The 20,572-nt window shown below is 43.2% G+C and overlaps 1 protein-coding gene across 1 annotated transcript in view; it reads left to right on the plus strand.

Moving 5' to 3' along the window:
- Positions 1-20,572, plus strand: part of Dock8 (dedicator of cytokinesis 8) — a 197,930-nt gene that overhangs the window by 74,962 nt on the left and 102,396 nt on the right. Inside the window, exons 7-14 of the mRNA XM_051146278.1 lie at positions 1,816-1,901; positions 6,912-6,978; positions 10,305-10,454; positions 14,863-14,943; positions 15,875-16,034; positions 17,898-18,034; positions 18,814-18,907; positions 19,958-20,120. Of these exons, the coding sequence (XP_051002235.1) occupies positions 1,816-1,901; positions 6,912-6,978; positions 10,305-10,454; positions 14,863-14,943; positions 15,875-16,034; positions 17,898-18,034; positions 18,814-18,907; positions 19,958-20,120 (938 nt within the window). The remainder of the gene's footprint in view (positions 1-1,815; positions 1,902-6,911; positions 6,979-10,304; positions 10,455-14,862; positions 14,944-15,874; positions 16,035-17,897; positions 18,035-18,813; positions 18,908-19,957; positions 20,121-20,572) is intronic.

Below are 20,572 nucleotides of genomic sequence, written 5' to 3' on the forward strand. Positions count from 1 at the left end.
GAATGGTGAGCTCCGGGTTCCGGGAGAGACTTTCACTCAAAAATAAGGTAGAGAGGAAGATACCTAATGATGACCCATGGGCCCACATGGGCAAGTGCATGCACACGGGGCGGGGGTGGGGGTGGGGGCAGGTATCTTATATGGGGCATATAAAAAGTACTCCATTAAAGATCAAGAGGACAGCCAGGACTACACACAGAAACCCTGTCTTAAACAAACAAACAAACAAAACACCTCCCTACAATGAATACAAAGACATCACATTTTTACCTCATCATGTAAATAATTTTATTATCAGTTTTAAATATTTATTTTTTAAATTAATTAGGAAGAATATGGGCAATATTATAATCACCATTTTTGAATTAATATCTAAGAATGGAAACATTTAAGCAGTTTGTTCAAGATTCAGCAGGTGAACTACATTATAAATCAGGGGCCCGACAGTCCTCATGTTTGCTAACATGCCTGCACATAGGGACCTGGTCATTAGCACACGTGTTTTAAAAGTCAGATCTTCTAACATTTCAACTTTTATTCACAATGTTAAGACTTTTAAAATCAGATTTGTCAAGACATATTGAATCTGATGGATTTGGCCATTCCTTCCTCCCCTTCTGCTCATCCCATAACAGCCGCTCAGTGTGACGTAAGAGACTAAGGTGGACATCACATGAGAGAGGAACGTGCAGCAGAGACAGGATGAGTCAGTCAGTCACCGTCAGCCTCTCCTTGTATTGAATGGGAGGATGTCCAGACTGACTTGACTCAAAGAATGAGCCATAAACTGTTTTATGGGAGCTTTGTTTCATGGTTTTTAAGACAATGCAGAAATTCAGATGTGGGCTGAAAGTTATCTTAGCTGAGGTCCCAGTAGCCTGTTTTTATTGAGTGGCAAGGAATGCACTATAATTAGCATACCAGACACTTGTAAACTGGAATGTGTAAAAGGCTTGAGAGCCTCTACACCGCCCTTTCATATTTTTACATTGTTCTCAAAGAAATTGTGTTTGTGCTTGTCAATTGAACTTTAGCCAAGAAAGTCCTATAGAACAGAGGTGAATTCTGCTTGCTTTAAATGGATTATAAATGCTGGTTTATTTATTGGCACGCTAATGAGATTATTTTATGTTACCACTGTTTTATTTCCCAATAAAGAACAGTAGAAGGGCAATCTCTTTTGTTGAAATTTTAAGAGTCTGTAGAAAAGGCCAAAGTAGGATTCAGCTGCCAGGTTTTCACCATGCAAGCCCGTTCCCGACTCAGACTCACTCTGTGAAAGGCATGATCTGTGCTAATCCCCAAGAGAGATGCCTTCCCTCTTCTCCACATCACATTGGTATTGGCTGCACAGATAGAACCCAACTAAATAAAAACAGTTTTAAAAAGTGGAGGTGGGTCCTCACTGGCTCTCACAACAAAAATCCCAGGAAGTCAAATGTGGACTTGGCTGCTAGATCCATGGTATCAACAAATGGCAGACTATCATGCGTTCTCCCTCCCTCCTTCCCATAACACACACAACAACACATGCAAACACACATGCGCACATACGTAAACACATACACATATACACACACGGAAACACATGCACACATACACACACACATTGGGAGGAGAAAAATGTTTGCTGTACATGCTGCCTTTGAATGTTGGCAGATGGATGGCAAACTCTCTTCTCAAGACAAAGTATTACACTGCTGCTAGGAGTACAGCTGGGAAAAGGAGGCAGCCCTTCCTCCTCCTGGCTTTACTCCCACTACAAAGCCCTGTGGAAAGCTGCTAATGATCTCTTTACGATGTGATTAATAACAGGAAGATGCTGTGGAAATTCGTCCCATACCGGAATGTCCCAAGGAACATCTGGGCAACAGAATATTGGTCAAGGTGCTGAGCCTGAAGTAAGTATCAGACTCACAGCTGCTGTCCTGACATCCACCTGGCTTTTTAGGTAAAAACTGTGTCTGCATCATCAGCACTGCGATCAGGAGGATTCCCCCCAGCATCTTTTCAATAGAGGGGAGCATTGTGGAAATGGAAAGAGCAGAGCTTAGAGTTGGCTCGACCTTGGTTCTATTCCTACAAAGCCTTTAGCAGCCAGTGTTCTGTATCATGGGAAGCAGGCACAGATGTCTAGAAAGGTTGGGCATATAAGGTAATTGTTAAGTTTCTTACATGCGAGGACCAACAGTGGGTTGGAAGTGTAACTAGGTGGTAGAATACTTGCCTGGTATAAATGTGAGACCCTCAGTTTGATCCCTGTCTTAGATTGGGTTCCTGCTGCTATGATGAAACACCATGTCCAAAAGCAAGTTGGGAAAGAAAGAGTTTTATTTGCCTGACGCTGCCACATCCATACTCCCTCAGTGAAGGAATGCAGGACAGCAGCTCAGAGAGGGTGGGAACCTGGAGGCAGGGGCTGATGGAGAGGCCATGGCTGGGTACTGCTTACTGCCTAGCTCCCCATGCTTTGCCGGACTGGCTTTCTTATAGAAACCAGGACCACCAGCCCACAATGTGCTGGGCCACTCCACATCAACCACTCATTAAGAAAATGCTCTACAGGCTTGCCTACAGCCCAGTCTTATGGAGTCATCTTCTCGGTTGGGGCTCCTTCCTTTCAGAGGACTTCAGCCTGTGCCAAGTTGACATAAAATGAGCCTGCACAATCCCCCAACACTGCAAATAAATCAAATGAATGAATAATTATAATAATAGCAGTGGAGCCAGCAGTGCTCTAGGATCAGTTTATACTCATTCGTGAACTCTTGACTGTGCCCCCCACACACACACATACACACAACACACACACATACAATATTGCATATTAAAATGCTATCTTCATTATAAAATGTACGTAAATGAGAAAGTGTAAAGAAAGAAATAAGTGAAATGGCTTCAGTTCTTTCTTCATGGACCCCGGGGTATTGCTGTGTGCTCCCTCAGAGTGCCTGAAAGCTACTTTTCACCTCTGCGGACTTTAAAGAATTAGCTCTTCTGCTTCCTTACATCATAGGCCTTTTTGAAAGGATAGGTGATGTGCCTGAGTGGTAGAAAATGTGTGCAGTGTGTGCAAGGCCCTAGGTCCGTGCTGCGGAGAGTACATAAGCAAGCATCTTTTCACACACTGTTCGGGGACCATCTATCTCGCCGTCAATGTGAGGATCACTTCCATGGTTGCCAGCCTGTGGCTAGACATCTGGATTCTGTATTTGGGGCTTTGTTTCATCCCTAGCATCTTCTCTGACATTTGGGTTCTTTCTCGGAAATGAAGTCCTTAGACCAGGTGATCCAACCTTCTGTGACTCTGATGTTGTCACCCTGGTTCTGCCCTTCAACCTATGTTAACATCACTACTCAGGCGGGGACCAGTGCCGGCTTTGTTGTAGCCTCTTCCCCTTTAGCCAATTCCTTGGGGTGGGTGTCAGGGCCTTTTATCTCATACACTGAAACAGCCAGTCTATAAACCAGATTTATTTTAAGTAGGGCACAGAAAGGCAAATTCTAGTGCTTTCAAGTCAACCATTAGCAGGAGGACTGACTGAAAAAGGCTATTCCCTCTGTTCAGGAAGTCTGTACCACTGTCTGACACACTTAACCCTTGATATACTTGTGTTTAGGAAGTCTGCACCACTGTCTGACACATTTGCCCATGATATACTTTTGGATGCAATGAGGTCATCATTTGATACCAGAGGAACACCGCCCCCATTTCCCCACGCTCCATCCCCCCAACTAAACCTTCCAGACCTGATACATAAGCCCCCAGCAGCTGTTCTCACAGGTTGGGAAACATGTCCTTCTGAGCTAGGCATGAATTATTTAAAAACCATTAAGTCACCTGAGTTTCTTTAATGGGAATTGTCAAGTTAGTTTCATGTGATATTCTCCCAGCCCCTAAAGAAAAAAAAATAAATGATGGCCTGTTCGAGTGACTTGAATGGCATTCATATTATTGTACACCCATGAGAGAAAAGAAAAGCCAAAAAAAAAAAAAAAAAAAAGGTCCTACCTATAAACTAGATAAGAACAGTTTTCAAAACTTTGAATGTGAAAATATGAGTAGTAAAACTAACAACAGTATGGAAGACACACTTTACCATTGGTGTTGGTATGTGAAATTCTGTTTATAATACCATAGATTTTATTAGTTAGGAAATTTCTAAAAATGTTTTCATCTCTGTCACCATTCCTGCTTTGCTTTTGAGAAGTAGATAAAGCTTCAAAAACACAGAAAAAGAATTAACCCTGGTGCCAATTCTGCAAATTCTGAGTAGCAAGGGGAAAAAAAAAGTGCTATAAAATATTTTTCTGTTTTGTATTTCAGGTAGGGGAATCTTGTAGCTTAAAATTTAATGCCCCCATGCACAAAGTAACCTCTGTTCAGAGGACTGTCTTTAGCATTGAAACTTTAATGCACATTAAATTGAGCCTGGGAGCAGGCTTAACGCAGGTTTGGGAGGCCTCCCATAGTCACCCCCACCCCATCCCCACAGGATTCCCCTTCAGCAGGGCCCAGGGGGACCCAGCACTCTTGCATGCTTGCCTCAGATGCTGGTATCTAAGGACCACTTATGGACAGACGATGAAAGAAAAAGCCCTTGCCCCTGCTCTGCAGCCTGCCTCAGAAGCTTCCTGGCTTTGTGTCCTTTGCCAGGTCAGGTCATTTCACTGCACCCTGGCTTCCCCAGGGAGCAGAAGTGTGACCCAGGTGTTACATTGCTGTGAAGTAGAAAGGAGTTCATGTTGGGACTTCTCTCTTTTCCTCCCTCAACCAAAGAATTTCACACTCAGTAGCACTCTAGCATCCCACAGCAGTGCTCAGATCCTTTGCATATAGGAAAGTGCATGACTAAAAACAGGCTGGCCCTGCCAGGAGACATGGCTAACTTCAGCGCAGGGAAGCCCTCAATTAAAGCTCTATTTCCTGCCTGGCATCTTGGCTCATGCTGTAATTTCAGCACTGAGGAGGCAGAGAGAGACAAGGATCACAGTAGAATCTAGGACCAGCCTGAGCTACATAGCAGGGCCCTGTCTCAAAAAACTGAAAAACAGTTTTTTGTTTTTTTTTTTTAAAAAAGGCTATTTTCTGACAAGAGAAAAAAACACTAGGTATTTGTGATGTACGTGTGACAACTGTAAATAACAAAAGCCACCATTTTCAGTGTGCAGTTCAGTAGCGCTGAGTGCAAGAACACTGTCCTACACCCACTACCACTGTCCATTTCTAAATGTTTCTGTCTTTCCACAGGAAACTTAGAATCCACTCAACATTAGTTTGCCATCACGTCCTCACCACATCACTTTCTATTTCTGAATTTAACTATATAAATACTTCCCGTAAGTAGAATTATGTAATACTTGGCCTTTTAATATGGGTTTATTTCATTTAACAAACCCTATTATATATACATATAGTATAATACATATAATACAGCATATATGACAGCAAGGCCACCCCCTCACATACGCCTTGAAAGAAAATTTGTGTGGTTTCTGAGGCAAGGGTTCAAAGTTTAACCACCTTCTTTACTGGTACTGTCAGTGGGCAGTATCTAAAGTCACGGGTGGTTAAACTGAGACACTGGGAAGGTAGACTTGTATTTTACATGGATATCTAACATGGGGAAGAATTAGTTTTGGGTGTTTTCTTCAAATCTACAATTTCAGGAGGAATCGCAGCAGTCCGGGTTAATATGAGAGGCTTCTGTTTCTGGTTATGGTGGGGTGTCTGTTTTGTCTGTGTGTATGTGCATGTGTGTGTGTGTGTGTGTGTGTGTGTGTGTGTGTGAGAGAGAGAGAGAGAGAGAGAGAGAGAGAGAGAGAGAGAGAGAGAGAGTTGTATATATGTGTACATGCACACACACACTCAGAGCAAATGTAGAGCTTGCATGTGGTAGGCAAGTGTTCTCCTCCTAAAATAAATTCTGGCCCCAAGAGCGCCTCATTCTAAATCAGACCAGGCCAGGGCACCTCAGTATTTGCCACGTGCTTAATCCCCTTCCCTCCCCTGTCCTCAGTCTACCTCAGATGAAGAGCCTTCAGCAGCAGTTGAGGGCGGGGCACACATTCCCTGGCATGGTGGTCCAGTCAGCATCTTGTGTTCTACTATAAGTCTAAGGAAAAGCAATTAAATATTTATTTTTAACCATCTACGATATCTTATCCCTTAGAATTGAACAGTAGGCCTTTGGAGCTTTTTTATTTAATTTTTAATTATGTGTACATGGTCGGGAGGAGATATGTGCGTGTGAGTCCAGGTGCCTGCAGAGGCCAGAAGAGGGCGTCAGATCTCCTGGAACTAGAATGGCTGGTGGTTGTGAGCTTCCTGTTGTGGGATCTGAGAGTCAAAGGAGGGTTCTCTGCAGGAGCCGCACTTGCTTTTGGCTGCTGAGCCATCTTCCCAGCCCCAAATAGTAGAGGTTTGGTATCAGCAGAAGAATGTAAGGGGTCCATTGCCTAAGAGCTAGTCTGCTCTCTAGGGCATGCAGCTAAGACAGGACTGAGTACCGCGGGGCTGGAGTGCGGGCTGTGGCACAGTGCTTGTCTAGCGCTCAGGAGTCCCCGGTGTGACTTGCATATGAAGTAGTGTTTGAATCAGACCACAGTTCCATTCAGCTCACCCTTTTACTGTACCACCAACAGTAGTTTTTAAAAGCAAACATTTGTTTCCTTAAGAGAATGTAGTATCCACCATAACCTCGAATGACCTGGAATTTTCCACTAACTTCTCATAATTTTCCCATTAACGTCTGTGTGTCTCATATCTGTGGGGTTTTCCCTGTATTTCTGGAGTCATGTTAACATTTTTAATGACTTTAATATATCCATGCACTCTTAAGACATTCAAACTTACCCAGGCTAGAACTATATTGATTTTCTCTCTCTCTCTCTCTCTCTCTCTCTGATAGGTTTGAGATTGAAATCGAGCCTCTGTTTGCCAGTATTGCCCTGTATGACGTTAAAGAAAGGAAAAAGGTATGAAAGTAAAAACAGCCCATCCCATGTGTCCCATATGATCTCATGTTTTCAACCTCATTTGTGTGTAGCAAGAATGTGTGTGTTGGTGTGTGTGTGTGTGTGTGTACAGGTTGTGCTGCATGGGTGAGTGTGTATATGTATTTGTAGGTGTGTGCAGATACATGTGTATATTTGTGTAGAGGCCCAAAGTTGAGTCTTCTCTTCCTTGAGTACATTACTCACAGATGCAGCGTCCTTCAGTTGGACCCAGACCTTCCTGACTGCACTCATCTAGCTAGCCAGCCTGCTCCAGAGAGTGCCACTCTCTGCCTTTCAGTGCTGGAGTTACAGATGGCTTCTGTGTCCACCCAGAATTTTTGTATGTTCTGGAGTTCCGAATTCAGATACCCATGCTTGTGTGTCCCATGTTCCCTGCTGAGCCCCAGCATGCACATCAGATTTGAAAGCAAATTAACGTTGATAGCTTCAGAATTTTTTGCCTTTGCCATGTTGTTAAAAAAAAAAAAAAAAAAGATCTGGAAATCTATTATTTGTGTTCTTTAAGAATCTAAGGCCTGCTGGAGGCTTTGCATGGATAAAGAAAGAAATAGCAACTGAGGTTATGCATAATGCAAATATTGTGTCATTTTTAACAGGCTCAGCTACGCACGATTTTTTTCCTGACGTTTTTTGTTTTTGTTTTTTTAGCTATGAAATAGGTTCTTTGTAAGGCTGGAACGATGACTTAGTACGTAAGAGGTCTTACCATGCAAGCATGAAGACCTGAGTTGGAATCCCCAGCACCTATATAAAAAGTCAGGCATGATTGTACGTTCCCGTATCCCCAGCATCTAGGGGAAGATACTGGCTGATATTGAGAGCTTGCTGGATAGCCTGTTAGCTTAACCCGCAAGCTTCCAGTTCAGTGAAGATCCTGTATTGATGCAATAAAGCAGAAAGCAATAAAGGCAGACGCCCAACACCCTGTTCTTGCTTCTGCATGTAACACAGAGAGACAGAGACAGAGACAGAGACAGACAGAGACAGAGACACAGAGACAGACAGAGACAGAGAATTAAATAGGTTCATTGTGAATGGCAGATATCATGTGTAGCAAATACTTAAGTTGATGAAGACATCACCAACTATAAAATATTTTTCCATTGAAAGAATTCAGTGACCTAAGATTCTCCTTTGAGGTTTTAAATGTCCGGTAGTTTAGACGTTTGTAACCCCTACAGGATAACTCTCACACTTCTGCTGTTACTCGCCTGTGGCTGGCTGTACTGAAGTTAAATGTGCAGCTCCAGAGCAATACAGTAGGTCTTGGTATTAGTGAAAATATTAGACACTAAAACAAACAGGTCTTGGGGGGCTATAGAGATGGCTCAATGGCTAAGAGCACTGGGTTCTTTTCCAGAGGACCCCCACTTCAGTTCCCAGCTTGCACACAGTGGCTCACAATCATCTATAACTCCAGTCCCAGGAGATCCAACGCCCTCTTCTGGCCTATGTGAGCACTGCATGCATATGGTGCACAGACATACATGCAGACAAAACACCCATATGTACATAAAATAAAAATATGTCTCTTTTAATCCTGGGAAGGGATTCTAATCCTGTGAGTGGGGAACTCAAGCCTTCCAGTGCTCCTCTTTTACTAGTTAGGCAGGACTTAATATCTTAAGGTGGAAGTCTCCTGGTTGCCTAGCCTGGTACTTCTCCTTATCATGAATGATCAGTGTTGGGAATGTGGTCCTCCACTTTGCAGATGTTGTGAGAGGATTCTTAGGCGTTGAGGAAGAGGTGTCTTTGGGCAGAGGTGAGTGCCGTTACACTTGCCACATCTAGGAAATGTAAGCTAGTGCATCTCATTTGGGATTTGTCTCTGTTCTGGATCCTGAAGGCAAGCTCCTTTTCTTATTCTCTTCAAACCAAATGGCACTCAGCTTGAGAAACACTGTTCTCTGAACAGCTGACAACCCTTCATCCAGACCAAAAGATCGGCCATAGGGCCACTTCCATCCTCTGAGACATGAGCAGCTTGCAAAAAGTAGCTTCCCCTTTCCCTACTTTAGCAGGAATTACTGTTCTCAGGGATAAATAATAAATGGCTCTTGGCATTGGTTTTTATCCAGTTCCTGTATATGTGCCATTGAATCTGTGCTATTTTTTAAAATAATGTCAGAATGCATACTGTTTCCAGTAGTTGCAGAGGAGAAAGAATTACTTATAGAACGTAATTATGAGTCGGGCGTGGTGGCACATGCCTTTAGTCACAGCACTTGGGAGGCAGAAGCAGGTGGATCACTGTGAGTTCAAGGTGGTACGGGCCGAGTGACAGTCTAGTAGAATCTCTGTTCCACTCTGTCATTCAGAAACCCAGACTGCCCAGATGCCCTCTTTCCTTGATATGTGTTCTCCCCAATCACTCCTCTCTCATTGTCATTGGTGTCTGCAGTATGAAATAGCTGAAATGATGAGCAGAGGCAGCCTGGAGATTTGATCTATTACTTCTGCTCCCCATTCACTGGGGATCACACGTGACCATCCGTAACTGGACACGTGAGGGCTAGAAACAGCCTCAGCGTCCAGTTCTTACTAACTCGCTCTTAGCAGGGAAGGGAAGAACCCAGTAGTGGCTGTAACATCTCCCTAAATCTGAAAGTCCAGGGGTTCTGCACATGTCATGCTCAGGATGCTTAATGGATCTGTATTCCCTGGGCCGTCTTTATGCCAGGCTTGCCTCAGGGTGGCTCTCATCCTTCTTGCCCCCCCACCCCACCCCAGTGCAGAATCAAGCTGGGCTGCTCACTGCTCACTAGCTCAGTCCAGGCCTTCCAGCCTTGAGATCATTGTCTGCGCTTTCTTCTCTGCCCTCCGTGCCTTCCTGCTCCTCCTGTGAGAATCGCTCATCTGTCCCTAATGTCGCCTCCATAAATAGTTTTCCTCATTGCTCACTTATCTTGTACTTCCTAGAGCTTCCCTGCTGTTTGTGTGCATGAGGGTGGTGACTTAATTTGCTTTTACTCTCGTTTGTTGTGTGTGTCGGCTTTTCCTTCACCTTGACTGTAAACCAGGCAGAGGTTGTGTCCTCTCTTGTTCAATGCAATACCTTGCATTTCACTCATACCCAGGAAATACTAGTGACTTAATAAAAATGAAATGTTTCTCAAATGGCTTCAAACTATGTAGAAATTGTAACAAAATACTAGACTTTCTAGCAGCCACTAGCCATACACTGTATACGCGCAAATTTCCCCTGTGACTTTTCAACTCTTGTAGCAGTTTTAGACCAAGAATACACAGCTCTAACTGACTTTTTCTTTGCTGATCATTTACAGATCTCAGAAAATTTCCACTGCGACCTGAACTCTGACCAGTTCAAAGGGTTTCTGCGAGCTCATACACCCTCGGTTGACCCATCAAGTCAGGCAAGGTCTGCCGTGTTCTCGGTCACCTACCCATCCTCAGACATCTACCTGGTTGTCAAGGTGATTATACGCAATCCAAACTGCATGTTCTGATATCTGATATCCTGATATCTATAACATGATCGGATGCCCTCTTCTGGCATGCAGGTGAACATGCGGATAGAGCACTGTATACAAAGTAATAAATAAATCTTTAAAAAAATAAAAAAATTCATGGGGCCATTATGAATAGAACCATACTTCACTGGAGACTGTCCATGTAAGAAAACGTTAGAAGACCAGAGCCTTTCTCTACATATTAAAGGGAATAGTTTGAACCGAACAACAAACACTGGGTATTTAACCTCTGGCCAAATAACTGCACTTATTGACTCCCTAAGGCAAAAATTTCAAATGGTTCAAAACAAGTAAATCCAAGCATCTGATCTCATGAACAGACTTCCATGTTCTGAGCATTGTTCTATTTAGCTTGGCATCCTGTGTCTGCATCACTTGGATTCCCATGTGGTCTAATAGTTGTGACTTATATGGTCCAAGAATTCGAGCAGCTTGGAGGTTGCTTCTTTTATATTATTTCACAGAGGTGACTGTAGCTTGCAGGGACCTGTTTAACAACCAGGAAGTTTAAAATTGGTGCCTAGGACTGGATGGTGTATACCTCAAGGAACTCAGGTGTGGTTCAGGGGCCTCACAGGTACCAGGAACAGAAAAAGAAAGAATAAAAATAAAATGATAAAATAGGTCTTTCGCTAAGACTATATATCTGTTGCTGTTGTTATGAACTCTATGTACTTCTCAGTGTGGTGCTCAGTTTAACATACAGTAACGTTTAATTTCAGCTATGACAGCCCTGGTATTAAATATACATTCTCTCAATGGACAACCAACAAAACCATACTAGTCGTAGAGCTAATTTTATTTCCAACTCTACCTGATTTTTACTAACCTGCAGTAATTACCTATAGTGGTAATCCGTTAGTTGCTACCACTGACTACACATTTTCAGATTTTTTTTTATGTGGGTGTGTCCTTATTTGACAGAACAACACATTGTAAGGTGTCGGGATATAATTAAGAAATTTAGGGGCTAGAGAGATGACTCAGTAGTTAAGAACACTGGCTGCTCTTCCAGAGGACCTGGGTTCAATTCCCAGCAACCATATGGCAGCTCACATCTATCTGTAATCCCAGTTCCAGGGAATCTGACACCCTCACACAAACATACAGGCAGGCTAAACACCAATGCACATAAAATAAAAAATAGTTGAGTTATTAAGAAATTTAGTTCTATACTGGAAAGCAATCTTGGTTTGCTGTCTATTTGTCTTAATTATAAGACCACCATTATAACTGCTTTCCTTAAAATACATATTAAGTGGTATTGTAATTTTTAGACAACAGGTAAATGCCATGTGATAAAGAAAGGGCTTCTCGATTTCTTATTTTTATTACCAAGGTGCACATCAAGATCTTAAATATATTCTAGGTGGAGTCACCTAGTTCAGCAATTACATATATTACTTTGAGCATTATTTCAAGCTTAAGGGTTTAGTTCAAAATTTTGAGTGCATGAAAAGATTTGTTTCACAAGTGAGGATGTGTTGATTTTAATTATATATATATATTATTAGTATGTCCAGCGAGCAATCAATTAAGACACTGACACTGGTCATATTTCTTAATAGCCTTAGTTAACCTGGGGCAGGGCAGATATTAGTCCTCTAAACTACTTCCATAATCCCAAATACTTGCTAATGTTTTTCATTTGGGTTGAATTCTCCATCCACATCAGCCATGTGCTTCTCTTCCATCAAGCCCATAGTGGTCTTCTTTCTCCTCCTCCGGTCTTTCCCCACTTCTTTTTCCTCTTTCTTCTTTTTTTTTTCCATCTCAGCCCCCCATCCCCCCCACCCCCCTGTCTCCCCACGGGAACCCAAGCCACACCTCTTTCTCCTTTGTCCTGCCCAGGTGGGATGGCTTTTTATTAATCAAAAGGTGGGTCAGAGAGACAGCAAGCAGTAATTAGCATCAGAATACATCAGGCCATCCCCCAACAAGGATGTGTGTGAACCTCAAGCTTAAAAAAAAATGTTTAAAAATGGATAAGCTAGGCATTAAACCCCCCTCTCCCAGTTTACATTGGAAAGTAGCCTTTTTACCTTAAAACTGCCAGCCAGTCCTGATGTGCTCCTCCACCCATGCCCATGCCTATGAGGACTCACATGTTCTAGTCACGCATGCTTACACATGTGGGGTTCATATCAGACCTTGGCCCAATGGGGTATCCGCTCCTGATCCTGTCATATGCAGACTCTCTGGGTTCCAGATTGTGAGGAGCCTTGCCCTGGGTTTCAGCTAAAGGCAAGGCATGTCCATTCCCAGAGGCAGAGTCCCAAGTGACAGATTGTTGCCTGTCCTTTTCTTCTTTCTCTCTTTATGCCTTATCTCCCTCCCTCCCTTCCTCCTTCTCCTCCCTCCCTCCCTCTTCCCCCACCCTCCCTCCCTCCTTCCCCTCCCTCCCTCCCTTCTTCCCCTTCTTTCCTTCCCGTGGTGCTGGGTGTGGAGCCTCATACATGAAAAGCAAGTGTTCTGTCACTGGGCTACAATCCCAGCCCTGAAAGAGTCTTAATGTCTACTCAATGTTTATTGTTTTGTTTCTTAAAGACAGGGTTTCTTTGAGTAGCCTTGGCTGTCCTGGCTGGGCCTTGAACTCAAAGAAATCCGCCTGCCTTTGCCTCCTTTCCGAGTGCTGGGATTACATGGCACCACAGCACCAGGCTCAAGGCTTACTTTAAAGACCATGTGTTTGTTTGTTAAAAGTTAGCCTCTCTTCAGTTTGTTCTACAGGGCCCTGGCTGTGAGCTCTGGTACTATGAGCCATGTTTGCTGTGTTCACATCTATTCTCCACCACAGCTACCACAGGCAGACTTTTTGAATGAATAACAATTGAGTGAAGGAATGAATGCTGGTGATGAGGAAGACTGGTCAGTTTCTGGCTCTTTGCGCCTGTGTTTCCAATGGCTTCATCTTTCAGGGCCAACCTTTGCTTATGCTGTTGGCAATGGGATGAGCTTTTAACCCCCTGTTGTAAAGAGACTTTCTACTGGGAGTGCCCCTGAAATCGCTGTCCATCGAGCAGCTCTGTGCTGCTTCCCTTGACACTGGATACATCTCCATCACTAGGACATTCATAGACAAGCAAGGGGATAACAATTGAGATGTAATCTGAATAAATTCATTTTTTTAAAAAAAGTAGGACATTCGTACTTGAACAGTTTCTGCTTTACTTGGTGACTGTTAAGAATGTGCACCCAGCATGGAGGTGCCCGCCTTTAATCCCAGCACTCAGGAGGCAGAGGCAGGTGGATTGCTGTGAGTTCGAGGCCAGCCTGGTCTACAAAGCAAGTCCAGGACAGCCAAGGCTACACAGAGAGACCCTGTCTCTGGGGGAGGTGGGGGGGAAATGTGCGCCCATGGCCTATGCTGACCAGAATTATTCTTCAGGAGTCTCAACTAATGATGCAGGCTAATGGGGCTAAATCTTAGCATCTAGGTTCACTTAAATTTTCTTTGAGTAAAGAATTTCAGATTTCTCCCTTTCTTTCCCCTAAACATGGTGCCCATATTTATGACAATCGATTGTCAACTCCTTAACTTGATAGTACTAGCACTCACTAGTAGATTGAGAAGACACCCCTCAAGGCATTTCCAAGTGGGTCCAATCCAGACAAGCAGCCCTAACAGGAAATACAAGGGGCACAACCACAGAAGATTTAGTCAGCTTAGTTACTCGTTTTGTGGAAGGTTTTAGTTCCCAGCCTGACTTTTATATAGACCATATCTCTTTTTTACTTTGTAAGCAATAATAAAGAAAATGAGCTTTTCACTTCCTACATGTGTCTCCTGGGTTTTGTTTTATCAAATAACTTTTACTGCATTTTTATTGTGGATATAACACATGTTTATTGTTTAAAAATAGAAACTTCTCATCAGCAATAGGAAGAAAATAAAAAAGGCACATAATCCCATCATATAAAGAAACCATTTTTAGAATTTGCTGTTATCATCTTTTTAATATGCCTTGTGCCTTTTCTCCTCTGTGGTAATCGCTGTGTGTATGTACATATATGCATATATGTATGTGTATGTGTGTATATATACATATATGTACATATGGATTTTTTTGTTTTTTTGTTTTTTGAGATAGGGTTTCTCTGTATAGCTTTGGCTGGAGACCAGGCTAACCTCAAACTCAGAGATCCACCTGCCTCTGCCCACTGAGTGCCCAAATTAAAGGCATACATCACCGCTGCTCGGCTCCACACTATATTTTTAAATCAGAGAGCATATGTAATGAACACTTTATGTCATCAAATATTACCATTAAAAATGATTTTTATGGCAGCATATATCTCATTTTATGACTATAATTCACTCAGTTTGTTTTAATATTATTTTTGTTGGTAGATTGAAAAGGTCCTTCAGCAGGGAGAGATTGCAGACTGCGCAGAACCCTACATGGTCATCAAAGAAAGCGATGGTGGAAAGGTACAGTCATTAAGTACTGATTTCCAAAATTTTCCAGAAACAGTAGAGTTAGACTATCATATTTTCCATTTTGAAACATGGTAAATTGTATTTTCATGAAAGGGGAATGATAAACCATTACTGACAATAATTTTTTAAGAAGTACATGGTTGAATGCCCTGATGATGCCACATGCCAGTGTGAACTCTAGCTCAGACCAAGCCACACCTGCTTGCTGCCTTGCTTCTGAGGCTCCAACTGCACAGAGATTGGGAGGGCTGCCAAGGCCCCATAAGCAGAAGAAGGCAAGAGCTCCTTTGGTTTTCATCAATAGCACAGGGCATTGTCTTGTACAGTATCAGTAGCTGTCCGCCAGCTGCAGCTTCTGCTCATCATAAATCAATTAGCACATTATAGGTCCTAAGCCACGAATAAGACCTTTTCTCAGTGCTAACTTGCAAATTTTGCCGGTATGATTTTTAAAATATGTCCTTTTTGGACTCAGTCTTGCAAACTTCAAATAAAGTTGATTAAACTAAATAAAGACAGATAGTTGTGTTTTAAAACCTGTTAGTATGAATTTAGGAAGAACTCCTTGGAAATGCTGTTAACAGTGATATTGCTAGGGATACTTAAGGATCCTTTTAGAATTTCAAAGCAGCTTTTGTAAAGTGGATTCTCTTGGGACTTTGATAGATGACATGTCCTAGCATTTCTTTCTCAGGAGAATCAAAGTTACCTTGGTAAACGATATGTTTGCATGTTGGTTGCTGTAACAAGCCTGGGGCATGTCTTCATAGCAGAAAATGTGGTCTGCTAATTGACTGATGCCCTTTTTGAAATCCCTTCCTTCTATAACCTTTGCTTCCTTATCAGCTAGGCCCTATGCCAACAGTTGACTTGGTGCTGATGTTTTGTTTATTTCATCTCGTCTCTTATCATCTTCCTCCAGAGCAAAGATAAGGTTGAAAAACTAAAACTTCAAGCTGAATCCTTCTGCCAACGTTTGGGGAAATACCGGATGCCCTTCGCCTGGGCTCCCATTAGCTTAGCAAGCTTCTTCAACGTCTCCACCCTTGAAAGGGAGAGCACTGATGTGGAGCCTGGGGTTGGTAAGATCACCATCTATGATGAAAAGCAGAGGGCTCCCCAATACATCAACTTTGCAGTGTCTGCTCATGAGTAAGGACTTGGGAGAACAAGAGGGTGTGGAGGAAGGTGAGAGAAAGATCGTAAATAGAAAACTGAACTGCATGTGTTTAATCCGTGACCCCATACTCAATTCTCATGAACATTTAGGGGGTGATAGACAGATGGATAGTTGGATGGACAGACAGACAGATAGGTTTTTGTGACAGGGTTTCTTTTGTGATAGGGTTTCTCTATGTAGCCCTGGCTGTCCTAGAACTTACTCTGTAGACCAGGCTGGCCTTAAACTCAGAGATCCACCTGCTTCTGCCTCCCAAGTGCTGGGTTTTGAAGCCTGTGCCACCAAGCCCAGCTATATATTTTTATACTAAGGAAAATTAAGCTTTAAAAGCTTAATTTTCAGTGGCCATCCCATCTCAAAAATTAAAATACTTGAAAATAATAAGAACACTGTGGTTGGCTCCCACACAGAAGAATGGGCACTGGTCAAAGCTCTGAAAAACAAAACTCAGATTCCTCAGCAAAGTTTCTAGTCTACCAAAGTTTATTTTGCTAAGTACACTGAGAATAAGCACCAAAGTAACCAGTAGTTGCTTATTGTAATGTTACTGTTCTAATTTACTTCACAGATTCTTCTCTTTTCATCACCTCTCCCTAACCAGTTATTTCTACCATTTTAGGGTAGAAATGTGCAAGTGATTTTAGTTGTCAAGTAGACCCATGCCCACCACCTGTGGCAGAGTTTCTGTTTTCCTAAACACCTTTGTATTCAGCAAATATTTGAAGTCTTCCTCTGGAGGTTTCATAGACTCCTTGGCTCTGGCAGTTCTGAAATGTTGCCTTTTGCAGGGAGTGGAGACCAGGGGTGGTTGTTACTGTTGCCACAATCCTGGAGTTACTGTTGCATAATCACCAAACAGAACTGCATTCTTTCTGATTTTTCAGTAAACTTCACCCCTTCTGACCTTCACATCCAGTTTTTCTAAAGCACTGTTCTAAAAATTGGTGTATTACAAAGTGTGGGAGAGCTCAGAGGGCACAGCAAGCCCAAGTAATTCAGACAGAGGGCTTGCCAAGATGTTAGTTAGGTCTAACTCTGTGATAGTTTAACTCAGGCACTAGAGCCGATTTCCTAAGACGTAACTAGAGACCCAGCGCATTATACAGAGTTTAGGTTGCCAGCAGCTCTCTGTGAGAATTAGGCATAAAGAACAGTTCTTGCTCATCAGAGTGAGAATTAGGCATAAAGAACAGTAAAGAGCTGTGCGTTCTAGGCAGTGGACTTTTCTAACAGAACCTCTAGACACAAGGTTTCAATCTGGCCCTAGAAACAAGGAAGCAATAGTTTGAGAGCCTCAGCTCTGTCTTGTTCCCATTGCAAAGGTCTGCCAAGGTGCTTCCGTTGCCTGATCCACACCAGAACAGAGGCAGGCTGCATCCAGAATGTGCACACACTGGCCTGAGTCCCCAATGCCTTCAGGCATGTGCTAGTATGTGCTCTCAGGGGAATGCAAGTGTAAAAGCAAAACAAACAGTGGGCTGACTCAACAGCCTATCTGCAGACCCTGGTTGAGCTCCAGACTCTTACAGGGTGACATCTGGCCAGCTCTGTTCTTCAGCATGAAGGACTTAGAGCCACTAGGGTCCTCTCTGCTCTAGTAAGAATATTAGGGACTCGGGCGTAGGGGTGGGTAGGAGGTGGAGGAGGGTGGTGATTAAGAAAGGTTGAGCCCTGTGGAGGGAAGATTACATTCACAAGGATGGCTGGGCTCAGCTGTAACTGGTGTGTGTTCCAACATGTTAGAATGACAGTGTTTTCCTTAAAGGGAGGAACTCTGTGGGTGAGCGGAGGAGTTTGTCCCAGTCCAGGAGGCCTTCTGAGCGAAGCCTCTCCTTGGAGGAAAATGGAATTGGATCCAACTTCAAAGCCACCACCCTGGCCACAAACATCTTCTTCAAGCAGGTACCTGTGCTACAGTGCAGCTGAATTTGTCTTGGCTTGCTTAGGGTGTTAGAGTCCGAAGGAGTAGTGCCTCCTGGTGATCAGGAAAGTTAACTGGTGTCTGCTCAGCTGGGTTGTTACAAGGTTTAGAGCAAATACAGGTGTGCCCCTGGCTAGGCATCTGCACCATGGCAGTCATGGAAAGGGCGGGGCTTACGCTTCCCTTCCTTATTCAAGACAAAGGTGAAGACAATGAAATCGGAAGCAAAGATGCTTTTGATGTCTCTGAAGAAATGAGCTTGTTCAGCATTGTTTTAGGGACGAGAAGGAACTTCTTCTGTTGGTTGATATTACAAGGCAGACTCTTGTGACATTGGTTCCTCAAGGTCAGATAGCTGCATAGGAAAGAGGTAGCAGCTCTGCCTGCAGCAAGGCTAATAAGAACACAAGGTGGTGGTGCTTGAACTAAGTGATTTCAGTGTTGTCCATCACACTCATTTCCATGAAAGAATTGTTAGAATAGAACAGATAAGCCAGGTGTGGTGGCGATTGGGAGACCGAGACAGGAGGATTGCAAGTTTGAGGTCAGCTCAAGCTGCCTCCATTTAATTCAGGAAAGAGAAAAGAATGAGGGAAGGAGGAAGAAGAAAGAAGGAGAGAAGAGAGAAAGGGGAAATAAAGAGAGAAAGAATAAAAATAATAATTAAAAAATGACTTTCAGGGGAGAGTCTTAGAAATAGCTGATCCCAAGTCCAGGACTGGGCAGTTAGTCCCCACTAACCCTAAGCACCTCTTGGCAGGAGGGAGATCGCCTTAGTGATGAAGACTTGTTCAAGTTTTTAGCTGACTACAAGAGATCTTCATCCCTACAGCGGAGAGTCAAATCCATCCCAGGTGTGTGAGCTCAGCTTCTCTTTAGCATCTTTGCTCTAGTTTGCTTCTGTCACTGTGATACAGTAACTGATCAAGGGCATTGGGAGGAGGAAAGGGTGTGCTTGGCTTGCTCTTCCACATGGTCGCCCATTGTTGAGGCAAGCCAGGGTAGGAGCTCAAGAGGCTCCTCATGTCAGGAACTGAAGCAGAGACCTTGGAAAAATGCTGCTTACTGACTTGCTTCCAGCATCATGGTCCCCTGCCTCTCTTCTGCAGCTCAGGCCCACCTACCTAAGGGTGTTTCCCGCCTCAGTAGGGTGTGCCTTCCCACACTAATTAACAATCAAGAAAACACCACACAGACATGGCTGTGGGCCAGTCTGATCCTGGCAGTTCTTCAGTTGAAGTTCCCACTTCCCAGGTGACTCTAGGTTTGTGTCAAGTTGTCAACAGAAGCTAACTATGACACTCTTGAACTGTGCCTAAAACATTTGTGACTGACATTTTTTTGTTTAATACTTTAATTTATAAAACTGCCAAGGGCAATGTGGATTTTTACGTTTGGAGTTAGGAATCTAAATTGCTGTACACTTCTGACAAATCTATTAATGTCTTCTCATTCATAAAGGCTGTATACCACAAAGAGTATGCTTTAGATTTGCTTTCTCTGATAATCTAATAATAATCGTTTGAACAGATCAGCAGTCCTTTATCACACAAATTGTTATATGGAAGTCTAGTATTTAAAGAGAGAGCAGTGAAGACACACTCCTTGTCCTCAAGCAACAACCCACGTGCTATATGCTATTTCTATATTTCTCTGCCAGAGAACTCAACCCAAAGCCCACTAATATATATAGCTGTGGTGTGATAAGTCTGGACCTTCTAGTCTGTTCTTACTCATTTTATAATTTCTTACTCCCATTTTATAAATGTTCATCCCAAAAGTTATCGTGGCAGGCTTTTCCCTCAAGTTGTGGGAAATTATCTTAGAACTCCAAAAATGCATCCTAGGCTCCCTCTTGACACGACAGGTTTCAGTAAAGAAACTCCCCCTGTGGCTTGCTCTAGGCTCGCTTAGGCTGGAGATAGCCCCAGCACCTGATGTGATGAACTGCTGCCTGACACCTGAGATGCTGCCAGTCAAACCCTTCCCAGAAAACCGGACACGTCCACACAAGGAGATTTTGGAGTTTCCTATTCGGGAAGTGTATGTCCCTCACACTGTGTACAGGTGAGAAGCATGCGGGCTTGTTTGCATAGTACACACCTATTGAAACCCAGTCTCTTGTTCAGAGTCCTGAGTTTGCGTGGAAACTTAAATGTGATGGCTCGGTACTACAGAGGACTTTAAGGTCACTTCTAGAAATGCTTTGCCTAAATCTCTGTAATAAGGATGCAGTTTTTTTTTTTTCAGTCATAATTGTAATAGGTTCTACTGGATGTATTCTCACCAGAAATGGAAAAAAAAGAAAAACAGAAAGAAAGCCAAACCTATCACCTTAGCTTTCTTCCATGTAGAAGGACTTTAACAGTTTCACATGGGCATGGTGCCCCGTGGGAGCCTAAGGCAGGAGGATTGCAAATTGGAGGCCAGGTTGGGCTTCATGATGAGCTCCAACCCAGTCTGAATTACAGGCAAACAATATCAAACAAAACACAGGTTTCTACTGAAACCCCAGCTCT

This window comes from Acomys russatus, chromosome 5 (genome assembly GCF_903995435.1).
Source record: "Acomys russatus chromosome 5, mAcoRus1.1, whole genome shotgun sequence".
Lineage (NCBI taxonomy): Eukaryota > Metazoa > Chordata > Mammalia > Rodentia > Muridae > Acomys > Acomys russatus.